This window comes from Podarcis erhardii, assembly GCF_964252035.2.
Source record: "Podarcis erhardii genome assembly, chromosome: 7".
Classification (NCBI taxonomy): domain Eukaryota; kingdom Metazoa; phylum Chordata; class Lepidosauria; order Squamata; family Lacertidae; genus Podarcis; species Podarcis erhardii.
This window is the reverse complement of record NC_138511.1, coordinates 81,947,886-81,966,047: the sequence shown is the minus strand read 5'-3', so window position 1 is coordinate 81,966,047 and position 18,162 is coordinate 81,947,886. Positions and strand designations below refer to the sequence as shown.

The 18,162-nt window shown below is 47.6% G+C and overlaps 2 protein-coding genes and 1 long non-coding RNA gene across 6 annotated transcripts; 1 reads left to right on the top strand and 2 right to left on the bottom strand.

Annotated features, from left to right (window-relative positions):
* Nucleotides 1–1,705: 1,705 nt before the first annotated feature.
* On the bottom strand, nt 1,706–12,539 carry DEDD2 (death effector domain containing 2). Its single transcript, XM_081869361.1, has 6 exons — nt 12,388–12,539; nt 10,750–11,404; nt 10,221–10,331; nt 9,793–9,921; nt 3,716–4,111; nt 1,706–2,577 (listed from the first exon to the last, which is right to left on the bottom strand). The coding sequence occupies exons 2-5, from the start codon at nt 11,222–11,224 to the stop codon at nt 3,738–3,740; spliced, it is 1,089 nt and encodes a 362-aa protein (XP_081725487.1). The 5' UTR covers nt 11,225–11,404; nt 12,388–12,539; the 3' UTR covers nt 1,706–2,577; nt 3,716–3,737.
* LOC309346180 lies at nt 4,879–9,745 on the bottom strand. The gene is made up of 2 exons (XR_014158419.1): nt 8,066–9,745; nt 4,879–7,724 (listed from the first exon to the last, which is right to left on the bottom strand). It is a non-coding gene; the product is annotated as an uncharacterized lncRNA (long non-coding RNA).
* A 179-nt stretch (nt 12,540–12,718) lies between the features above and the next one.
* Nucleotides 12,719–17,467, top strand: LOC309345606 (zinc finger protein 574-like). Of its 4 annotated transcripts, none has more exons than XM_081868796.1 (2): nt 12,719–12,966; nt 14,103–17,467. In XM_081868796.1, exon 2 carries the CDS (start codon nt 14,122–14,124, stop codon nt 16,717–16,719), a length of 2,598 nt encoding a protein of 865 aa, XP_081724922.1. In that variant the 5' UTR covers nt 12,719–12,966; nt 14,103–14,121; the 3' UTR covers nt 16,720–17,467. The 4 variants fall into 4 exon arrangements, with proteins under 4 accessions (XP_081724922.1, XP_081724921.1, XP_081724920.1 ...); XM_081868795.1 differs by lacking the exon at nt 12,719–12,966 and adding an exon at nt 12,979–13,403; XM_081868794.1 differs by lacking the exon at nt 12,719–12,966 and adding an exon at nt 13,441–13,660.
* Nucleotides 17,468–18,162: the final 695 nt, after the last annotated feature.

The window sequence follows — 18,162 nt, the reverse complement described above, 5'->3', positions numbered from 1 at the left end:
ACAACTTGGAGGAAGACCAGCTCAGGCCCTTTCTGCAACTCTGTGTGGTGTCATAGCCAGATCCTGAAGGCACTTTATGCATCTGAGGAAAGCTCAGCTCTCTACTCTGTGAAAGCTCATGCTATGATTTTGTTTTTCCTTGAAGGTGCTGATGCTTGTGTTATTCCTTGCCTCTGTTCTGCCTAACACTTAGGACCAATGTCAGCAGCTGGCATCCTTAGGCAGCTGAAAGGGCCCACAGCTGTTCCTGCCTAATGGAATCAGGTGGGGGGAAGGGAAAGGAGTAGAAGCCTCTGACGCAATTACAACAGGCATACATCCAAGTTGTTTGCGCAAGACATAAGCTGTGGGATCTCCTCCCAGAAGCAGAAGTGGTGGATGGGAGGAGTTGTCTGTCTTCATATCAAATACTGTATACACCTCTGCAGGATCTTGGTAACGATTTATAGGTCTAGAATGGTTTTGGAGTAGGGAAATACCAAACCCAACACTGACATGATTAAGTATGTTGACTAAAAAGAAGTGGGAGAGGGGGATCTGGGCCTAAAGAGGGTGACATGAGGGGATAGTATGAAGGTTTGATTTTGAGGCTGCTAAGCATGCTAAGAACTCCAGTTCCAGTTGAAACGCCGGCTTCAGCATTACATAAACAGCAGAAGGCAGAAAAACCTGATGGCTATTGCCATTTCAATTTCTTTGGCTGATGGCCAATATCTAAATGCCAAGGCATTTAGTAGAGAATCTTCAGTGTCACTGTATTCTGCCTTCCCTGGTAGCATCCATCCCCTTGGAATCTGGATAGCCAAGCCCGACAGCTGTACAGTGGTACCTCAGGTTACATACACTGCAGGTTACATATGCTTCAAGTTACAGTCTCCGCTAACCCAGAAATAGTGCTTCAGGTTAACTTTGCTTCAGGATGAGAACAGAAATTTTGCTCCGGCGGCGCAGCGGCAGCGGGTGGCCCCATTAGCTAAAGTGGTGATTCAGGTTAAGAACGGACCTCCAGAATGAATTACGTACTTAACCCGAGGTACCACTGTACTTGCCTATTCTACATTAACAGATGATTTTTAATGTATCAGAGATAGGAGTCTGTGGCCGGTATCTGGATCCTCTGTATTCTAGTCTGCATTGTCAGGCAGTGGCAATGGGTCAGTGCGTCTTACAAGTTAACCAGAAGGCTGATGGTTCAAGCCCACCCAGGGATGGCTGTGGGCAGGATTCCTGCACTGTGTGGGGGGGGGGGGTGTTGAACTAGATGGACTTTATGATTCTACGGCTTCTATGACCGGGTCCTCAGCAAGACTGACTCACCTAATTTTTGTCAGCTTGGCCAAAGACCACCAGGGTACGCAAGGGCTCTTGGCTTCCTAAACAGTATGTCCCTCCCATCATCTCTCACAACTTCTCACTAATAAAGAAGGGAGGAATTCACTCTAAATGTCCTTGCCCATCCTCCCCTTGCTCTTGGGATCGACTTATCTGTTGTGTGGAAGGGTATAGGCCCTGCCCCCTTGCCAAACTAGTCACCTCAGTGACTCTTGGGTGGCCGGGAACTCCCTTTGGCAGCAGGTATACCAGCCTAACTGCCTTTCCTTGTTGGACAGGGAACAAGGTTTAATCACTACAACAGCACCTGTAAGCCAGGACTCTTGTGTCTCAGCCTCTGATCTTGGTAAAACTGAAATATGAATCCAGGCAGTTGCAAATACTATTCTTTATTGACATTTGCAAATACAATACATTAAGAATCATTTGTCAAAAAAAGTCATTTTTTATATAAAAAAATACAACTTTTTAAATTACATGTTTCTGGCCTCTGGCCCTCCCACTGCAGTCAAGCAGTGTTCTCAGCTCAGAAATTCAACCAGAACAGGCTGCACCACCCCTTTTTGAACCCTATTATTTATATTATGTACAAATAGCCACAGAACTGACAAGTTCCTCCAAAAAATGACTCAGGTTTCCACTTCTATCATCATTGGCTCTCCTGCCATGGGACTTGGATGTATACTTAAGAATGGAAGCCCACCCATAGGTTCAGATTTGAAGGAAAATAGGTTATTTCTCTTTTTCCAGGAAAGTAGGCAACATAGCATGCCCTGCTACTGGCCTTAAGAGGTGTACCTGCAACTCTGCAAAATGTGAATGCTCTCCACCTCTGCAAAAGAGGTCAAAACCACAAGTACTGGTAGTGAGCATGATGCACATACCAACTTATTCCAAAAGGGTTTCAAAGCCCCTTTTTTGCTTCATTATCAGGACTAAATGGCTCTCCCAAAGCTTTCCCTTTCACTTCAAAATGAGGAATCCACGCTGAGTGGGTGCCTCTAGCCAAGCCCTACTTACACCTGAATGTCAATTAAGACCATTCCCAGTTGCTCTTTCAAAGCTTCAACCTATACAAGAGCAGCTGCGGCACAATTCTAACTCCCTGAAGTCCCATCGCTGTCAAGATCCAGCCCTGCCCCGCGACGGGACAAAGGTTCCTTGGCTAAAAAGAAATTTCCTTCCTGAAGTCTACATCCAATTCACGTAAGCCATGTGGTAATCAGGGAGTAAAAATGAAGTGCCCTGTGAGGAGAAGAAAAAGATTAAGAGTGAAAACCAGGATGGATGCCAACTCCATACGCATTTATCTGTTGTCATCCAGGCACCAGGAGGGCTGGTCCCCCACCCAACCCCCAGAGATCCTTTGGGACTCTGTTCATTTGCTGACACCTGTGGGATTTATGCTACTGAGACTCTTCTATTTTGGTTATTTTTTCTGGTTCGAAGGCTTTAAGAAAACCAATCTCATCTTTCACATTTTTAATTTCTGTCAAAAATGTTTAAATAAAATATATATGGAGGACCCAAGTCTTGCTGAAAAAGAGCAGCAATGGAGCTAGCCCTTACATCAGTGGTGGCAAGCCTGTGGCACTCCAAATATTGTTGAACTTCCATCAGTCCCAGCTAGGATGGCCAAAGGTCAGGGAGGAAGATGAGAGGTTCAGTCCAGCAACATCTAGAGGGCCCCAGGATTCCCACCCTATCCTGCACCAATCAATCAATAGAAGACCTTAGTCAGCAGGTTCTGGGAAACTGAACAAGTCTCAAAATTAGAACAAACACATATTGTTGCAGTGTAATTTAGTATCACTTGTGAAAATAGTTCAACTGCAGAACATCTGAAATTGTCCTGACAGAAACATTGGCTTATTAGTTAAAAGCAAAGCTAAACTATTTGATTTTTACATTTATATGTATATGTGTGTGTGTGTGTATATATACATGTGTGTGTGTGTGTATATACATACACACACACACACACACACATTTTATTTTATATGCAAATCAGGGACCTTTCCCCAAAACTTCAATATGGTGAAGTATAAAGAAAAAGTTTCCTACATACATGCTTACTTACAGATGAAGGAGAAAATATGCTAAATGCATTACCGTCTGTTAGTAATTACAGGATGTAACTCTATTTTAGTTTTGTAGTTTGGAAATATAACTGTTCAACTGCCTTGAGCTAGTCTCGTCCTTAAATTTATTGAAGCACTGGACATCTCATGTCATCCAGCACCCAGACAAAAAGCCCCTAATGCCAGCTGCAAAATTAATCTTCTTGTTGAGCCAATGGAGCAAGATGACAGCTGACAAGCAGGGGGAAATGCTAAGTTTTCAGAGAGTGTGAAGATGACAGATACTAGTGGAGGGAACATACCTAAATTTCCTGGTAGCTAAGGTTACCAGGCCTGGGGAATAACGCTTTCCAGTAACAGACGGCGGCCCTCCTCATAATCATCTTCATCCACATTGACCAGCAGTCGGATAGCCTCCTGGCCCACGGCCTCTTTGAGAGAGTCCGTGATGAAAACCCCTTTCAGTGCCTCTAGCAGTGAGCCGTTCATATAGTCGCTCCAGAAGGCATCAAGATAGGACAGCTCTGAGAACTTGATGTCACAGATTATTGAGCCCAGGTCACGGGATTTGAGGATGGTGTTGGACTGCCCAAAGACATCAAACTGCCGCTCCAGATGGTTCTGCTTGTTTGACATCACATTCTGACGCAAGACAGGGTCATGTTCACAGTATTCTGCACGAACACGGAGCCGGATGTCTGAGAAAGACACACAGAACAGAGAGAGAGAGAGAGAGAGAGAGAGAGAGAGAGAGAGAGGGAGGGGAAAGGAAGAAAAAGAGTGGCATTAGAGCTGGAGGTCGCAAACAGAGCACGCAGACAAACACACGGTCATGCAACAGTATTCCAGGGTTGGGCTGTTCAACAGCCATGAGCAGGTGCTGAACATCAATACCAACCAAGCTGAAGATGCAGGCCACCTAAGACTCCTGAAGAGTTCAGGTTCCTTAAGATGGTCAGTCCCAGCAAGGGGTGTTCACTCTCGTTTTTGAAGTCTACCTTTTGCACAAAGTTACAGCTGAACTCCAATAATCACTTACTAAAAACATCTCAATTCTCACCCCAGAAACATTCCTCTAGTACTCCCCACCCCCCACTAAATCATTCCTGTTGAGCTATCTGCACCAATCCTGAAAAGTCATCCACAACAGCAAATTCTTCAAAAGGCTTCCCGCCATTTTCAATCCAAAATCTTGGAAATAATTTTTTCAAGTTAATATAGCTTGTTGTTACGGGACGGCATTATCAAACTGGACCACTGCTTTATTAAGGGCCATGAGCGATTCTTGACTTGGAAGGGAAACGACTTGGGGAGATCCTGAACTAAAGCTAACTACTGACAGCCAGCTGGACTCTTTGGCAGGAAAAACTTGAAATTTTAGCTAATTAAGTTCTAGCCATCTCGTGAGTGACTTGCTACAACAGACGTGTACTACCATGCTCTAGATCCCCCAGCAATTACTGAAGTTCAGCTGTAACTATGGACATTGGGCAGGTTTGTGTTTTGTTCAGTTGCCCAAAGTATTATCAGCATTGTAGCCAAAAATTTAAAAGGTTCAAGAGGGAGGGAGAAATGGAACAAATACAGAGTAGGATATGTTTTAAAAAATGAGGCGGGTGGTGTATTACATACGCTCAACAAGGCCGTCAGCTTTAATTTCTCTGTGTCTTGTGGTCATCACCTGTAGAAGCATTAACTCAAAGTGCAGTCACAGCCCTTTACCAGCAACTTTGTACGGCCTGGAGCCCACACCCACCCATACGAGTTAGCTGCAAGGCAGCTTTTTGGTAGCCAGTTGCTAGTTTTCAACCAGCATGACAATTAGAACCCCTTTTTCCAGATGGGCAACAGCAGAGCTGTGCAACAAATTGAATTTGACAATTGTCCATGTAAGAAAGCCTAGAGCTTATACTAAGAGCAGTGCCATTTCCACCCCAAAATAAACAATGTACTGTAAAACTTGAGTAAGGAACAGATGTCCACAATTTCTCTGTACAGTGTACACCAGCAACTGCTTTGCCTTGATAGGGCAGCACATTAAGAGCTCGGCTGTAGGACCCACTGGAAACCTTTCTCACATTCCAACCACAAGCTCCCACCCAATATGCTATATGCAGAGTAACTGAGAGGTTTCATTTTATTGGTACTGTACTAAGCTTAAGATATACAACTTTTGCATCCATGGTTTGGCATACGATTTCATCTAAATACCCATCCCACCCACTTTCCAATATAAACAGTTATCTGAAGTAAGAAGGATAGCAGCTGTCAGAGTTGGCATCAACATACTGGCACCTCTTGCATCAGTTATGTCTCACTTAAGTGCCTGGAGGGCTCTTCCTCCCCCAGGACAGGATAAAAGCCTCAAATTATTGACCATGGGGGGGGGGGACCCACAGCTTTTATTTCAAAACAAGCAGGATGCACATCAACTGCAAGACTGTGGGGAGAGGGTTTCTGCACAACTCAGTTGTACAAGGTGGTTAATTGTTCCATGGCCATGCTCAGCCAGTAGTAATGCAAGCCCTGAGCAGCTGCATCTAATTAGACACTTGACCTATATAGGCAATAATGAAACCAACTGAGGCAGCACAAACAACATGGTACCCACCCAACCCTCCACTTTCAGGCCCCAGTCCCAGTGAAATAATCCCACTGTGGTTTCTGTTTGGAAGTATAGACAGCTTCAAAACACGCCACTGAGCCACATACTGTAGAGGCTTCTGCCAATGTCTTTTCCCAAGTTTGAATCACAGTAACAAGAGTGAAGAAGCCTCCAAGTTAATTACCACTAAAGTAGGATGGTTTCAGAGATTGAGGCCTGTCACCTCATCATCCATGCATACCCTTTAGTGCGTGTTCAGCATTAGAATTAGAAAACTCAAGTTATCAGTTTTCCAGAAAAGAACTGGGAACAGCATAGAGTTTCAATTCAATTCCATATACTACATTACCCCACCCACCATTGACACACATATTTACAGGCCAGCAAAACCCATTACAGACAATGTTAACCGCGCAAAAATGCCTCCATTGTGCAGAAGGCAACAAGTCCCAGAGTCCAAGGCAGTGTCCCTCACAGCTTGTTTAACAAGAGCGCTGCAGGGTCCAGATGCAGGTCGCTTCTAACATAGGAGAAGCGGTGAAGAGGCAGCTGAAATAATCATGAGGGCCACACTTAAGTTTTTGCTTTTTTTAGTTTGTCTGGGTATTTTTGCCAGTGTCTGGTACTTGGCCCGCTTGCCTGGGCCAATACTTATGCTTTTCCAGGGATGAATTTCAACTGTGGACCGAGAGAAACATGGTTCAAGACTTTTAGCACATGGCAACATCAAGAAATCATTCTGAGATTCAATATGGCAAAAGAACACAAAATGGTGTGAAAACCCTGGCCTCACTTCTAGGTAAGTTGATAAAGAGCGACTGCTGCAGATACCAGACACAACATGGGAATTCTCACTGCAAGGACACAGGGTGCATGTTCTTGCCACCAAATGCCACATGTATCAATGCAGGTTAACATTCATTGTGCTGACAGATTTATCATGAGAGAAATAACCAAGCGATGCAAGTGGATTTTGAAGTGAAAAGTGTGGAAGATTTTAGAACTATTAATTGTTAGCAGTTCATCCATCAATGATAAATGTTGACCAGCCAGAGGAAAAACTGTCCAAGAAAACTGATAGAAGCATCTGGAGGACAGGTAAAGTAGTTAAGGGAATGTTTATGCCCTAAGGAAAAAGGATTAACAGGAGCCCAGGATGATTCCATAGCAGCTCACAATGGTCAGATATCTGCAGCAGTAGCTATTAATATAACTAAGGGATCACGTGATATGGGAGCTATTTGCTTTTCTATCTAGTAGAGCAAAACCTTTAATTGACTGGCACTTGAGACATCAGCTGATGACTGTCCCACAAGAGGCACAGTCCTCATAGCTTTAATACCCCCAGCCTGTTTATATCACTCTGCTGGAGGTTTGCAGCATATGCCCCCTACAGTGCCAGTTTTGAGTGGCTCTGTACACGATTACAATCCCAGGAGCTGCCAATGCAGCCTCGTCCCCACTGACCATGAGAATAGCCAACATGCCTTTACAAATTGGCTGCTTGAGAGGCTGGCATGCAGGGTGGGCTGCCTGTGGTTCCTCTGGAAATAGGTAACTCAGCACACATTTAAACACAGATTTGCTTTCACATAGAACTGGTGGAAATCTGGGTGCATGGATTCATTTACCTTTGCGAGACCATTCTGTGAGAGGAGTGCACAAGAGAGACAGAGTCTCTTTATCATCAACTTTTGCTTAGTAACCTGGAATTTAAATGGTGGATTGAGAAAGAATTGGCAGAAATCAAGCAGCAACAAAAAAAGAGATCATTTGGGGGTTTGTATGCTCTTTTTCAGTAACTAAGCTCTAGCTTCTGCAGGCTGAAATAGCTCAGGAGGTTGCAAACTGGAAAAGGAGATCAGTTTCAAACTCCCAAGCTTAGGTGTGCAATTCAGAAGGGTTATAAAATGCAGAGCTTATTTCAGAAGCAGCTGCCTGGAAAACAAGGGTCAAGCTCTGCCCCAGTGAAGCAAGGCAACATCATCAAGTATACAGGCAACAATCTAGTGTTGAATGGAGCTTACAGTTTGATCCTTGCACCTACCCGGCAGAAGCCTTATAGCTGCACCTTGAAGTTGCAGTTTTGACACTCATTGTATTATTTTTGAACCTTCTTCGTTAGAACCCATTGCCTGTAAATTGGTCAGATGGTAAGACAAGTGTTTTTGTGCATTCGCTTTTGTTTCATTTGCATTGCACTGACACAAAGACAATAGCACATTGAGCTATGTAGGGATCCTACACCAGCCCCTAGCACCCACCTGCTGAGTGAGAGCAGCTTCAAATGTTACGTGCAACACAATGCATTTCTGGGTAAGAAAACTGTAAACACTGTGTGTGTGTTGTCAAATCGATGTTTCACAGTTTCCCTATACAGAACATCTCTCCATATAGCAACATGTATCTGAAGCTCTAAGTTAGAAAAGAGTATATGCTGGCGTTAGAAATAGACATTCAACACTGAACTGAAAATCAAGCCAGAAATTTGGATATAATTCACTTAACTGAGTTTTAATATGAATTCAGAGGAGAGTCTGGGATTTAAGAAAAGTCCAGTTTGATGGGTTGATGTTACAGACCAAGTCAGGAGAATTAACCCCTTTCGAAAGTCAGATACAGAACCAGTGCGTAGTATAGTGTGCTATAAAATAAACATGCAAACTCAATAGATGAGTAACAGAAAGATGTACAACAAGGCTCTCCAGGAAATATTACAGCTATATGTTACTGGTGAGCACATACAATTTTGGAAACAACTTAAGAATGTGGACAAGTCATTCATAAGCTTGACCACCTCTTAATACTATTCAGTGCCGGAGCTGTGGCACTCATGACTCCCTTGCTCAGGAATCGTACTTTCTGAAGATAACTAGCTTCATAATCCTCAAAATAGTTTTACGTTTTTCTATACAAAATTATGTGCCGCACATCAAAAATCTCCAGAACCTCATTGTTCTGAAGAATTCACTGAATTAATTGGAAATATATAGTTTCAACGGAAGTTAAATTTATTTTTAATTGGAGATGATTGAAGCAGAAAAATGGCAACTATCATGAATGAAACTACCTCATGTTATAGGGCATGATGTGTTTTGTTATTACAAAAAATAACATCAGAGTAGCTAAACCAGTCTCTTTCCAAAACCAGCATATCACATGTAATGGTGTACTGACATTAACAGCCTCCACATCCCTCCCAGCAACTGGTGCCAAGGGATTAGTAGTCTGAAGGCATCCTTTCCTCATTTATAAAGCTTTCTTTTTTGTCTTATGCTGCTCTCAGAAAATTCTGCCTGAAGGGCAGGGTATGTAATTGAAGTAGTAAATAAATAGAGCTGGACCTTCTAGAGCACTATCAATAAAATAGGTACCGAACAGATCACCCTGGGAATTGAAGACAACATAACAAGGAGTGGGTTAGAACCTTCCCACCCTCACCCCAAAGAGGGGGCCAATGCTCCCATTCCCCAACTGCACTGGAATGAAGTCCTATTGCCAGATTTGTACAGAAATTAATAGTGCAAGCCAAAACTCAAGTTCACTGACATAGAACAAAACTGACAGCACTGCAGCTACATATATATATTTTCCTCCCCCCAACCTTTTCCCCATTTGGCTCCAGCCAGAGAGAAAATGAATCACTGATCAGACCCTTAACAGAAACCAAGCTGCTAATGAGCATTTTAGAATGGTTTCATGGCATTATAAAAATACTTTGTTCAAATCAATGGCACCCCCCGAAAAAAAAGCACATGCAAGGCTGACACCTACCACAGGTGACTTTCGTGGGAGTTTGGACCTCCTGCATTGGAGCATTAGTTGATTTAGCTCCCCGCCGCCTGCGGGAAGTAGACTTTGACCGGCCTCTGCTTACTCGCTTCCTTTTGCTCGTATTGGAGCCTAGAGAGAAAAAGCCGGGCATAGGCAATTATTTACACCAAAGCCTGGCAAAGAAAGCTCAGATCCATACAGCTACTGCTCCTAACCCCCTCCCTCCAAATCTGATATCAAATGCAAACTATTTAAATTGCTGTCTTTCATCGGGGAGAAGTTATAAACTAGTAAAAATGTATCCACAATTGTAGCAGACAAGACATAAAACAGCTACGTAAAAACTGATGGCATTGTATATTTACTACACAAAAGGGATGAAACCATACACCTCCCCGCCACCCCCGCAGGCTGTACAATTCACACACCTGTCTCCCACTGATCATTTCGAGGCTCTGCAGAGGCTGAATTGAGACAGTTGTCCATCTGCCGGTCGGATGAAAGGACAGATGGTCCATAGGTGTATCTCTCAGGAGAAACTATGTTTTTTTTAAAAAAAAATCAAAAGGTAGACACTATGTCAATTGGGAACAACAGTTCTAGAAGAAAGCAACATCAAACCTGTCAAATCAGTTCACAAGTGCCTAGAATCAGAATATTCTGAGCTAAGCAATAGCAGACATAATACCTTAAAGATATCCACCCCCCTATCTTTCTATTGCTAAAATTCTGGCCAGAAAGCTGAGTTGGAAGCTAGGATTATGTCCATTCAAGAAAGAACTTTATTTCACTCAATTCAGCCAGGAAGTCAAAGTTAATGACACTGGATTGTATACAATGTTAGTCTTTCTCAGAGTATATTCACTGAAATGAGTGACTTGGGTCCACTAATTTCAACCAATCTATGCTCAGAAAACAGATACTACCCACTTGCTCTCTGCTTTTCTGGCTCAGTACCTGTACGCTGCCTTTTCAGAGTGACATACGGCAGCAGATCATGCCTTGTCAGTACTCTCAGGAGCTGCAGAAGCTGCACGAAGTTGGTTTCATCACATTTGCCCCTCCGCTCTAGCTCCAGGAGCAGCTGTACACCATTCTTGGGCAGTTGCCTCTGAGCAGCAACTTCAAGACTACCATCAGTCTTGCCCAAGCTACATCGCCATTGATTTTTCCTCTTCCAGCTCTCCAGCACAGGTGAGGTAGTCTCAGAACCACTCTCTTCTGCTGCTGCCACAGCCCAAAGGGCAGGATCCAATGGGTGAGTCCAAGGCTGTGTCTCATCCAGAAGGAAAGAGAGTGCATCCATGTCATTCTCTGTAAGCTGGGAACCAATGACCTCAAACATTCGATGCAGGGAAATCATCCCATAGTACTCTAGACATTCTTCCTCCTCCCATATGTGGGCAAAGATTGGCCTTCTCATGTCAGCCATATGGAGACACTAACCCCAAGAGGGATTTACTGTTATGAGCTAACAGAACAGATGTGCTGTGCTCTGAACACCACAGGAAAGAGACACGTTTTGGCAGGCTGTGTATGATTATAAGACGTTATAAGAGAGCCGGGAAAATAGAGGTCTTGAGGAAGGATCCCAACACTGCTCCACAAATGCCTGTAAAAGGAGAAATGGGGATGATTAGGGCATACCACTTTGCCCCACTCTAAAAAGCTGCTTAAGAGGCAGAATACACACAGAACAACACAGATAAAACGTTTCTAATTCTGCCACGCGTCCCAGCCAAAAGAGGGAACATGCAATGTGGAAGGAGCAAAGATACAGGGGAGAAAATCTTCTCTCCAGGCCGCTGCCTGGCTGCCTCCTCCAGAGGATGCAGGGCCCAAAATGCGCCACAAGATGGCAGCGGCGGCGGCAGCAGCAGCCACAGGAAGCAGCGGTCTCCCCTCCCCCTTGTCACAAGGGCAAGCACAAACCAGCCCGAGGTGTGTGTGGACGAGCCCCGTGCCTGCGGCTCAGCCCCATCTTGGCGTGCGCAGTGACCGCCCCTTCTCCATCCAAACGCCCCTCCCCCCGCTATCCCACTCAGTCAAGGCTCCGCCCCCTATTTGCATAAACAGTCCCCCTGAGAGCGGGAGGGGGGGCGGCTCCTCTGGGCGTGGCTTCTCCTCCCCTCCTCCCACCGATGTTGTTGTTTTTCTCTCTCTCCTGCTCACACCACCGCCGCAATTACGTGTCCTTTTACCTCTCCATGTTTTCGCGACGGCATTTCTGGGACTCCCCTCCCCCCACCACACAGACGAGACTCTTCCCCCCCCCCGGCTCTTCACATACACACACCCCGCCTCCTTCAAGTATTTTTCCGCCCTCGTCGCCTCACAGCTGTTCCCCTTTTCGACGCTCCTCTGCCTCTCTCGCCTATATTCTCTTGCCGGCCCCCCAAGCCCCGTTTCCCGGTTTCCCTCAGGGAAAAACGGCTCCCTCAGCCGTCGTCGTCCCCCCCCCCACCTTCCACTCAAAGCTGCACCACAGAACCCGCCTCGTTTCCTTTCCCCTGTCAGCATTCCTACCCCATACCCTTTTCTCTATCCGGCCCCCAAAATAAAAATAAATCCCACACACGAATAAATCCCCCTCACCGGGTCTTCCTCCGCCGATACAGCCAGACGGAGCCGCCGTTCCGATCTTTCTGGTAGCTTCGACACGACTGCGCCTGCGCCAACCGAACCTCAAGCGCAGGGAGGGTTCTTTCACCCACCTCACCCGTCGCGCAGGCGCCCGAGCTGTCAAGCGTCTTCCACTCCCCCACCTGGCGTCGCAGAATCCCAGGCTGCGCACGCGCACACCCTGCCGCTCGTCCTAATAACCGCCGGCGGCGGCGCGTGCGTCGCCTTTCCCCGGCTCACGCGGACAGCCCGCTGGTGTCCTCGTGACCCACGTGCGGGGGAGGAGCCTCCTTTGAGGGGGAAGAATCTCAACGGCGGCGGCAAAAGCAACGGCAGACCTGATGAATTCCTCTCGCTCGCAGCCGGCGTCGCTGTACGCCGCGCTCTTTGCGTGACGACTTAATCCAGCTGATTGGGTGGTGTGATGTAGTAATTGAGGGCGGCTTTGCGCTATAAGCGCAGCGCAGCTCCCCCTACTCGCCGCCTCTCCCTCCCTCAGACTTATGTTTACGTAAACGGGACGTGCGGTGTCAAGGAGACGGCGCTGATTGCGTAAGCGAGGGAACGGGAGGATAGATAGGTCGATGCGGCTGTGACAGGAGTTACGTAACATGCGTAGGGAGAAGAGGGAGGCGGGGCGGCAAAGCGCAGTACTGTCTCCTCGTGACTGGGCGGGCCTAGAGAGCCGCCAATACGCTCCTCTTGCCTCCCTCCTGAATGGGCGCCTCTCGCCCCGCCTGTGCTTGCCGGCCCCACCTGAGGGCGGGCTGGCCTTGACGTCACCGAGCCGCTGGAGCCGAACCGCCCCCTTAGTATCGAGGCAGCTGATTGGCTCCCCAGCGTTTGCGGGAGAGTCAATGAGAGGGCGCGGTGCAGCCTAGGCCAAGCAGGGCCTGTGTGAGGAGACTGAGAGAGAGACTGAGAGCCGGCAAGAGGGCGGGCGGGCGAGGAAGCAGCGGTGGCAGGAGTGGGCCAGGCCCACGGGCCGGGTGAGTGTGGCGTTCCTCCCACCACCCGAGCCCCCCGCCCCCTCTCCCTCTTGGCGGCATTGCAGTGAATTCGGCACAGATCTGTGGGGCCAGAGGCCCCTCCCGCATACCAGCAACACCCCACAGGGCCGCCCCTTCACCCCTTTAAATGGCCATAGCAGTGGCACTGAAAGGAGGGCAACAAGGAGCTCCTGAAGGGTTATGTGTAAAACTCTCTCAGGATCGCCTGGGGTTGACACCAGTTTTTCCCATTCCTGGTATGATCTCTCTTCTCTGCTGTTTAGGTACTTCTGCATGCCGCAGCAGACGTCTCCCTGCTCTTTTTGTTCTTCATTTGTTCTTCTGGTTGTACCTCCATTATAGGAACTCATATGGAGCTATGCATGACTTTTCTCCCTTTATCCTCCCAGCAACCCTGCAAGAGGCATTAAAATAATACACCTTATCAAAATGCCCACTATTATTTACTACACAAAGACACTCCTAATCTCTTATCTACTTTTCCTGTTATGTATTCCCTTATCTTTCTTAAGACATGATGGTGTCTTCCAAAAATTAATATTCCTTTCCTGTTTTTATTTTTTTATTTTAGGCCGAAACAACTATCCATTCATACACAGTGTTCAAACACTGATTTCCTCTTTTCTTTTATCTGTCATGGTACTTTAACTCACCTTGGTTTTTCTCTCCACCTTGCAGGCGAAAGCTTGCAGTTACCATGGAAGAGGAACTGCCTCCCTCTTTGTTCTTCCAGCATCAGTACATGTGCTCGGAGTGTGGACTCCTCTACAATACTTTGGAGGAGGTACTGATCCACCATCAGAGCCATCTAGGCGAGCCCTATGAGCCTGAAGCTGCTGCCACTGTTGTAGACACAGGGCCCCAGCAGGATAACCGCTACCAGTGCCTGGAGTGTGGCTGTGTCCTGTGGTCACCTGACGAACTGCTAGCCCACCAAGAAGTGCACCCCAGAGAGGTGCCAACCCGGCCTCAGCCTCCACCAGCTACCAGTGGACAGATCCGCTACCAATGCAATGAGTGCAATGAACTCTTTCCTTCTACCAGCCTATGGCTAGCACATCGCCAAACGCACCAGAAACAAGAGGCTTCACCTGAGGCCCCCCTGTCAGCCCCACCAACCTCCCAGCCATCTCCCTTGCCTCCTCTCCAATCATCTGTTCCACCACCTTCCCAGCCAGCCTCCCCACCACCCTCTCAGGCATCCCTTCCATCACCTCCTCAGCCAACTCCACTCATGCATCCCTATGAGTGCTCAGAGTGTTCTTGCCTCTTCCCAACTCCTGAGGAGCTGCTGGACCACCAGGGTGAACACTTTACTGAGATTGAGAAAGAGAGCAGTGAGCCACCTGAAACAGCAGCTCAGGAGATTTGCAGTCAACGTGTTTCCCCGCTGCCATGCCCTGAAGAACCCCCCGCTGTGCCTCCACCTGCTCAGGCCTTCTGTTGCAGTGAGTGTAAGCAGGCCTTTGGGACAGTGGAGGCGCTGCGGAGACACCAGCAGGAGCACATGGGGAGCAGTGAAGAGTTTCTTTGTGGCGAGTGCCAGCGTGGTTTCACAACAGCCAAGCGGCTGTTGGCTCACCAGCGAGTTCACGTCGATGGCACATACGAATGTCCCAACTGCAACAAGATATTCAAAAAGGCAGCATCCCTTGAGCAGCACATGCGCATCCACAAAGGTGAGGCACTCTACCTCTGCGTGGACTGTGGGCTTGGCTTCTCTACTGAGATGACTTTGATCATGCACCGCAAGAGCCATACAGCCAATCCCCTGCACCGCTGCCACTGTGGCAAGACTTTCAGCAACATGACCAAGTTCCTTTACCATCGGCGCACGCATGCTGGCAAGAGCGGCATTCCACCTACTCGTGGGGCTGGGGATCAGGCACCCAGCCAGCCTCCTGAACCAGCACCCAGTGACAGAGAATCAACTGTAAATGGTTCAGCTTCCCCTACCGTCGCTGCCTCCTCCCTGCCAGGGACATCAGTAGAAGTGCCCAGTGCTGGGTTTCTGTGCCCTCAGTGTGGAAAGGCCTTCTCCACCCACATCCGGATGGTGCGGCACAAACGGGTGGTGCATGTTCTGGAGCGCAAGCACAAATGCCCCACCTGTGGCAAAAAGTTCAAGAAGCTGGTACATGTGCGGAACCACATGCGGACACACACTGGTGAAAGGCCGTTTCAGTGCTCTGAGTGTGGCAAGACCTTTGTCTCCCAGGCAAACTTAGCGCGGCACCATGTGACGCACACTGGAGAGCGCCCCTACCAGTGCCAGGTGTGTAATAAGCGCTTTACCCAGTCCTCTAATCTTCGCCAGCACCGCCTCTTGCACATGGCGCCTAACGGAGAGGGGCCTCACTCCTGTGAAGACTGTGGAGTAGCCTTCTCCCGAGCCCATCAATTGGCTCTGCACCGGACTGTGCATACGGGGTGTTTGCCCTTTCCTTGCCTAGAATGTGACAAATCCTTCCCACGCCGTCGCCTCCTGGAACTGCACCGGCTCAGCCATTCTGGGCATGAGCCTCACCGTTGCCCGGATTGTGGGGCTCTCTTTGTTACGGCTTCCAAGTTGCAGGAGCACCGCTGCGCTAGGCGCCGCGACCAGGCGACTCTGCAGTCCTTCCTCTGCATGTCTTGTGGCAAGTACATGGGCTCGTTGGCCAAGCTGGCGCTACACCAGCTAGTACATTCGGGCCAGCGTCCTTACCCTTGCCCACTCTGTGGGAAAGCCTTCACCACCCCCAGCGGGCTGAGCCGGCACCAACAGCGCCACGCTGGCCTGCGCCCCCACAAGTGCTCTGTTTGTGCCAAGACTTTCGTGGCAGCCTCTGGGCTTCAGCTGCACCAGCGTATCCACACAGGAGAACGCCCTTTCCCCTGCCCCGAGTGCGGTAAGGCGTTCCGGCAGGCTACCCACCTGCGGGAGCACCGGCGCCTTCACACCGGTGAGCGCCCCTACCGCTGCCCAGACTGTGGCAAGTCTTTTGTGCAGTCCATGCACCTTGCTGAGCACCGGCGCATCCACACTGGGGAGCGCCCCCACCCCTGCCCACTCTGCCCCAAGACCTTCAAGACTCTTTCCAACCTGCGAAGTCACCGCAAGACTCACACGGAACTGGCTTCTAGTCAGGAGGCGCTCCAGTCTACAGGGTCTCTCGTGGCTACTGGCCAGCCCACCCAGATTATCATGTGCACTGAGTTTGGGGAGGCTATTGCTATCATTGAAAGCACTGAGCACCTCCCCTTGGTAGAAACTATAGAGATCTACCAGACGACACTAGAAGGCAACATTTAGGTGGCTGCCTTTGTTCAGGGACTAAGCAGCCACAGTCTCTTCTTTTGTTCAAGGGCTCTATGCAGGTCAGCAGGAGGGAGAGTACTGCTCCCTTTCCTCCATGCATCAGTTTAGCATGGTCTACAGGTGGCAGAGCCTGCAGACCAATCTCAGTGCCCTGATGCAATCTGTTCAGTTTTGTGGTGGGTGGGACCTGGCTCGTAGCCTCACCTGGAGGTTTCTTGAGGCAATGCCTTTTTTGTGTGCAGCGGGCAGTGCTGTAGAATGGCGTCAGATTGCTTGTCTCTGCCACAACTTACATGTTTATTGTAAATTAAAGCAAAAAGTTCTGTTGTACTGTTAAATTATTCCTGTTGTGTCTCCGATTATGAGACTCTAGGAATGTGCCTGCCTGCTGCTAGCTTGTCTGTAAACTTCAACTCTGTAGTAGTGTTCATCCACTCCCAGGAAATAGATGGCATCATTTCCTGTTGATCAGAGAGCAATGAAAGCAAAGCCTTTGCTTTTCATGATGAAGTACTGTGGCCTGATTTTGATAGTGGGAAAATACCTCTTTGATAATTTTACAGAAAGAAGGGTTGACACATGCAGCTCCTCTCACCAGATGAGCCATGTTTGTTAAAACTATCCCTTCTGTGCAACAGGTTGACATACAGGGTCTCTGTTTCGTTTTGAAGATGTAACCCTTGCTGAAGGTCTGGTCCAGTTTTATTTTTTTTCTTAAATAAAAGTGGGGGAATGGGACCAATATCTTGTTTAGCTCACTTGGGGTATCTCGATCAATTTGAATTTTGTCTTTTTTTACTTCAACTACTGGTAGGAATTCTGGATTTTAGTTTCTTCCAAGATGTTTTTCAGGGCAGAAGATAGCAGCATAGGGGGAAAGGAAGCTGTTGCTTTTGTAGCCCTGAACATTTGCCAGGAAACTTTGTTTGTGCTGAGTGGGTTATATTGGGTCTTTCTAGGAACAGGCATTTACATCACCACTGTGAAAGAAACAGATCTACAGACTGGTTCCTTTAGCTATGTTTTACAGAGCTTTTATCTGTGTACAGGAAGGGTAAGATTAGTTAAGGATAACTCATTTTCCTTCCAGAAATGCATGGTAATACCAGTATTTGTAACCTTACTAGAACAAACATGCATAGGAGACTGACCTCTGATACGAAAGTTGAGTGTATCACTATTTTCAGTTAATGGCAAACATGCCTGAAATATAGCAGCAAACCTGTGGTATTTTTAGAGGAAAACCAGTCCAATTGCAGTAACTGTAATCAAGTTACACAGCTGCTCTTTGGCTAGTGCAGAGCCCCGTGTGTTATCTACACTGTACAGAGGTTCAGGTTTAACCTTAGCTGGTAAATATTCAGATGGAGAGTTCTTAAAATTAGCTGCAGCCGCAGGATAGCCTTTGAAAGGTCTTTAGCCACTTGCAGTTAAGGG

What these genes read in the sequence shown, in the direction of transcription:
- DEDD2 (XM_081869361.1), bottom strand. Translation starts at nt 11,224, where the DNA reads ATGGCTGACATGAGAAGGCCAATCTTTGCCCACATATGGGAGGAGGAA. An exon ending in TCTGAAAAGGCAGCGTACAG is followed by an intron (nt 10,332 to 10,749) that starts GTACTGAGCCAG and finishes AAAAAAACATAG; the next exon opens with TTTCTCCTGAGAGATACACC. An exon ending in AAATGATCAGTGGGAGACAG is followed by an intron (nt 9,922 to 10,220) that starts GTGTGTGAATTG and finishes TTTTCTCTCTAG; the next exon opens with GCTCCAATACGAGCAAAAGG.
- LOC309345606 (XM_081868793.1), top strand. Translation starts at nt 13,605, where the DNA reads ATGTGTAAAACTCTCTCAGGATCGCCTGGGGTTGACACCAGTTTTTCC. An exon ending in CTCTCTTCTCTGCTGTTTAG is followed by an intron (nt 13,688 to 14,102) that starts GTACTTCTGCAT and finishes TCCACCTTGCAG; the next exon opens with GCGAAAGCTTGCAGTTACCA.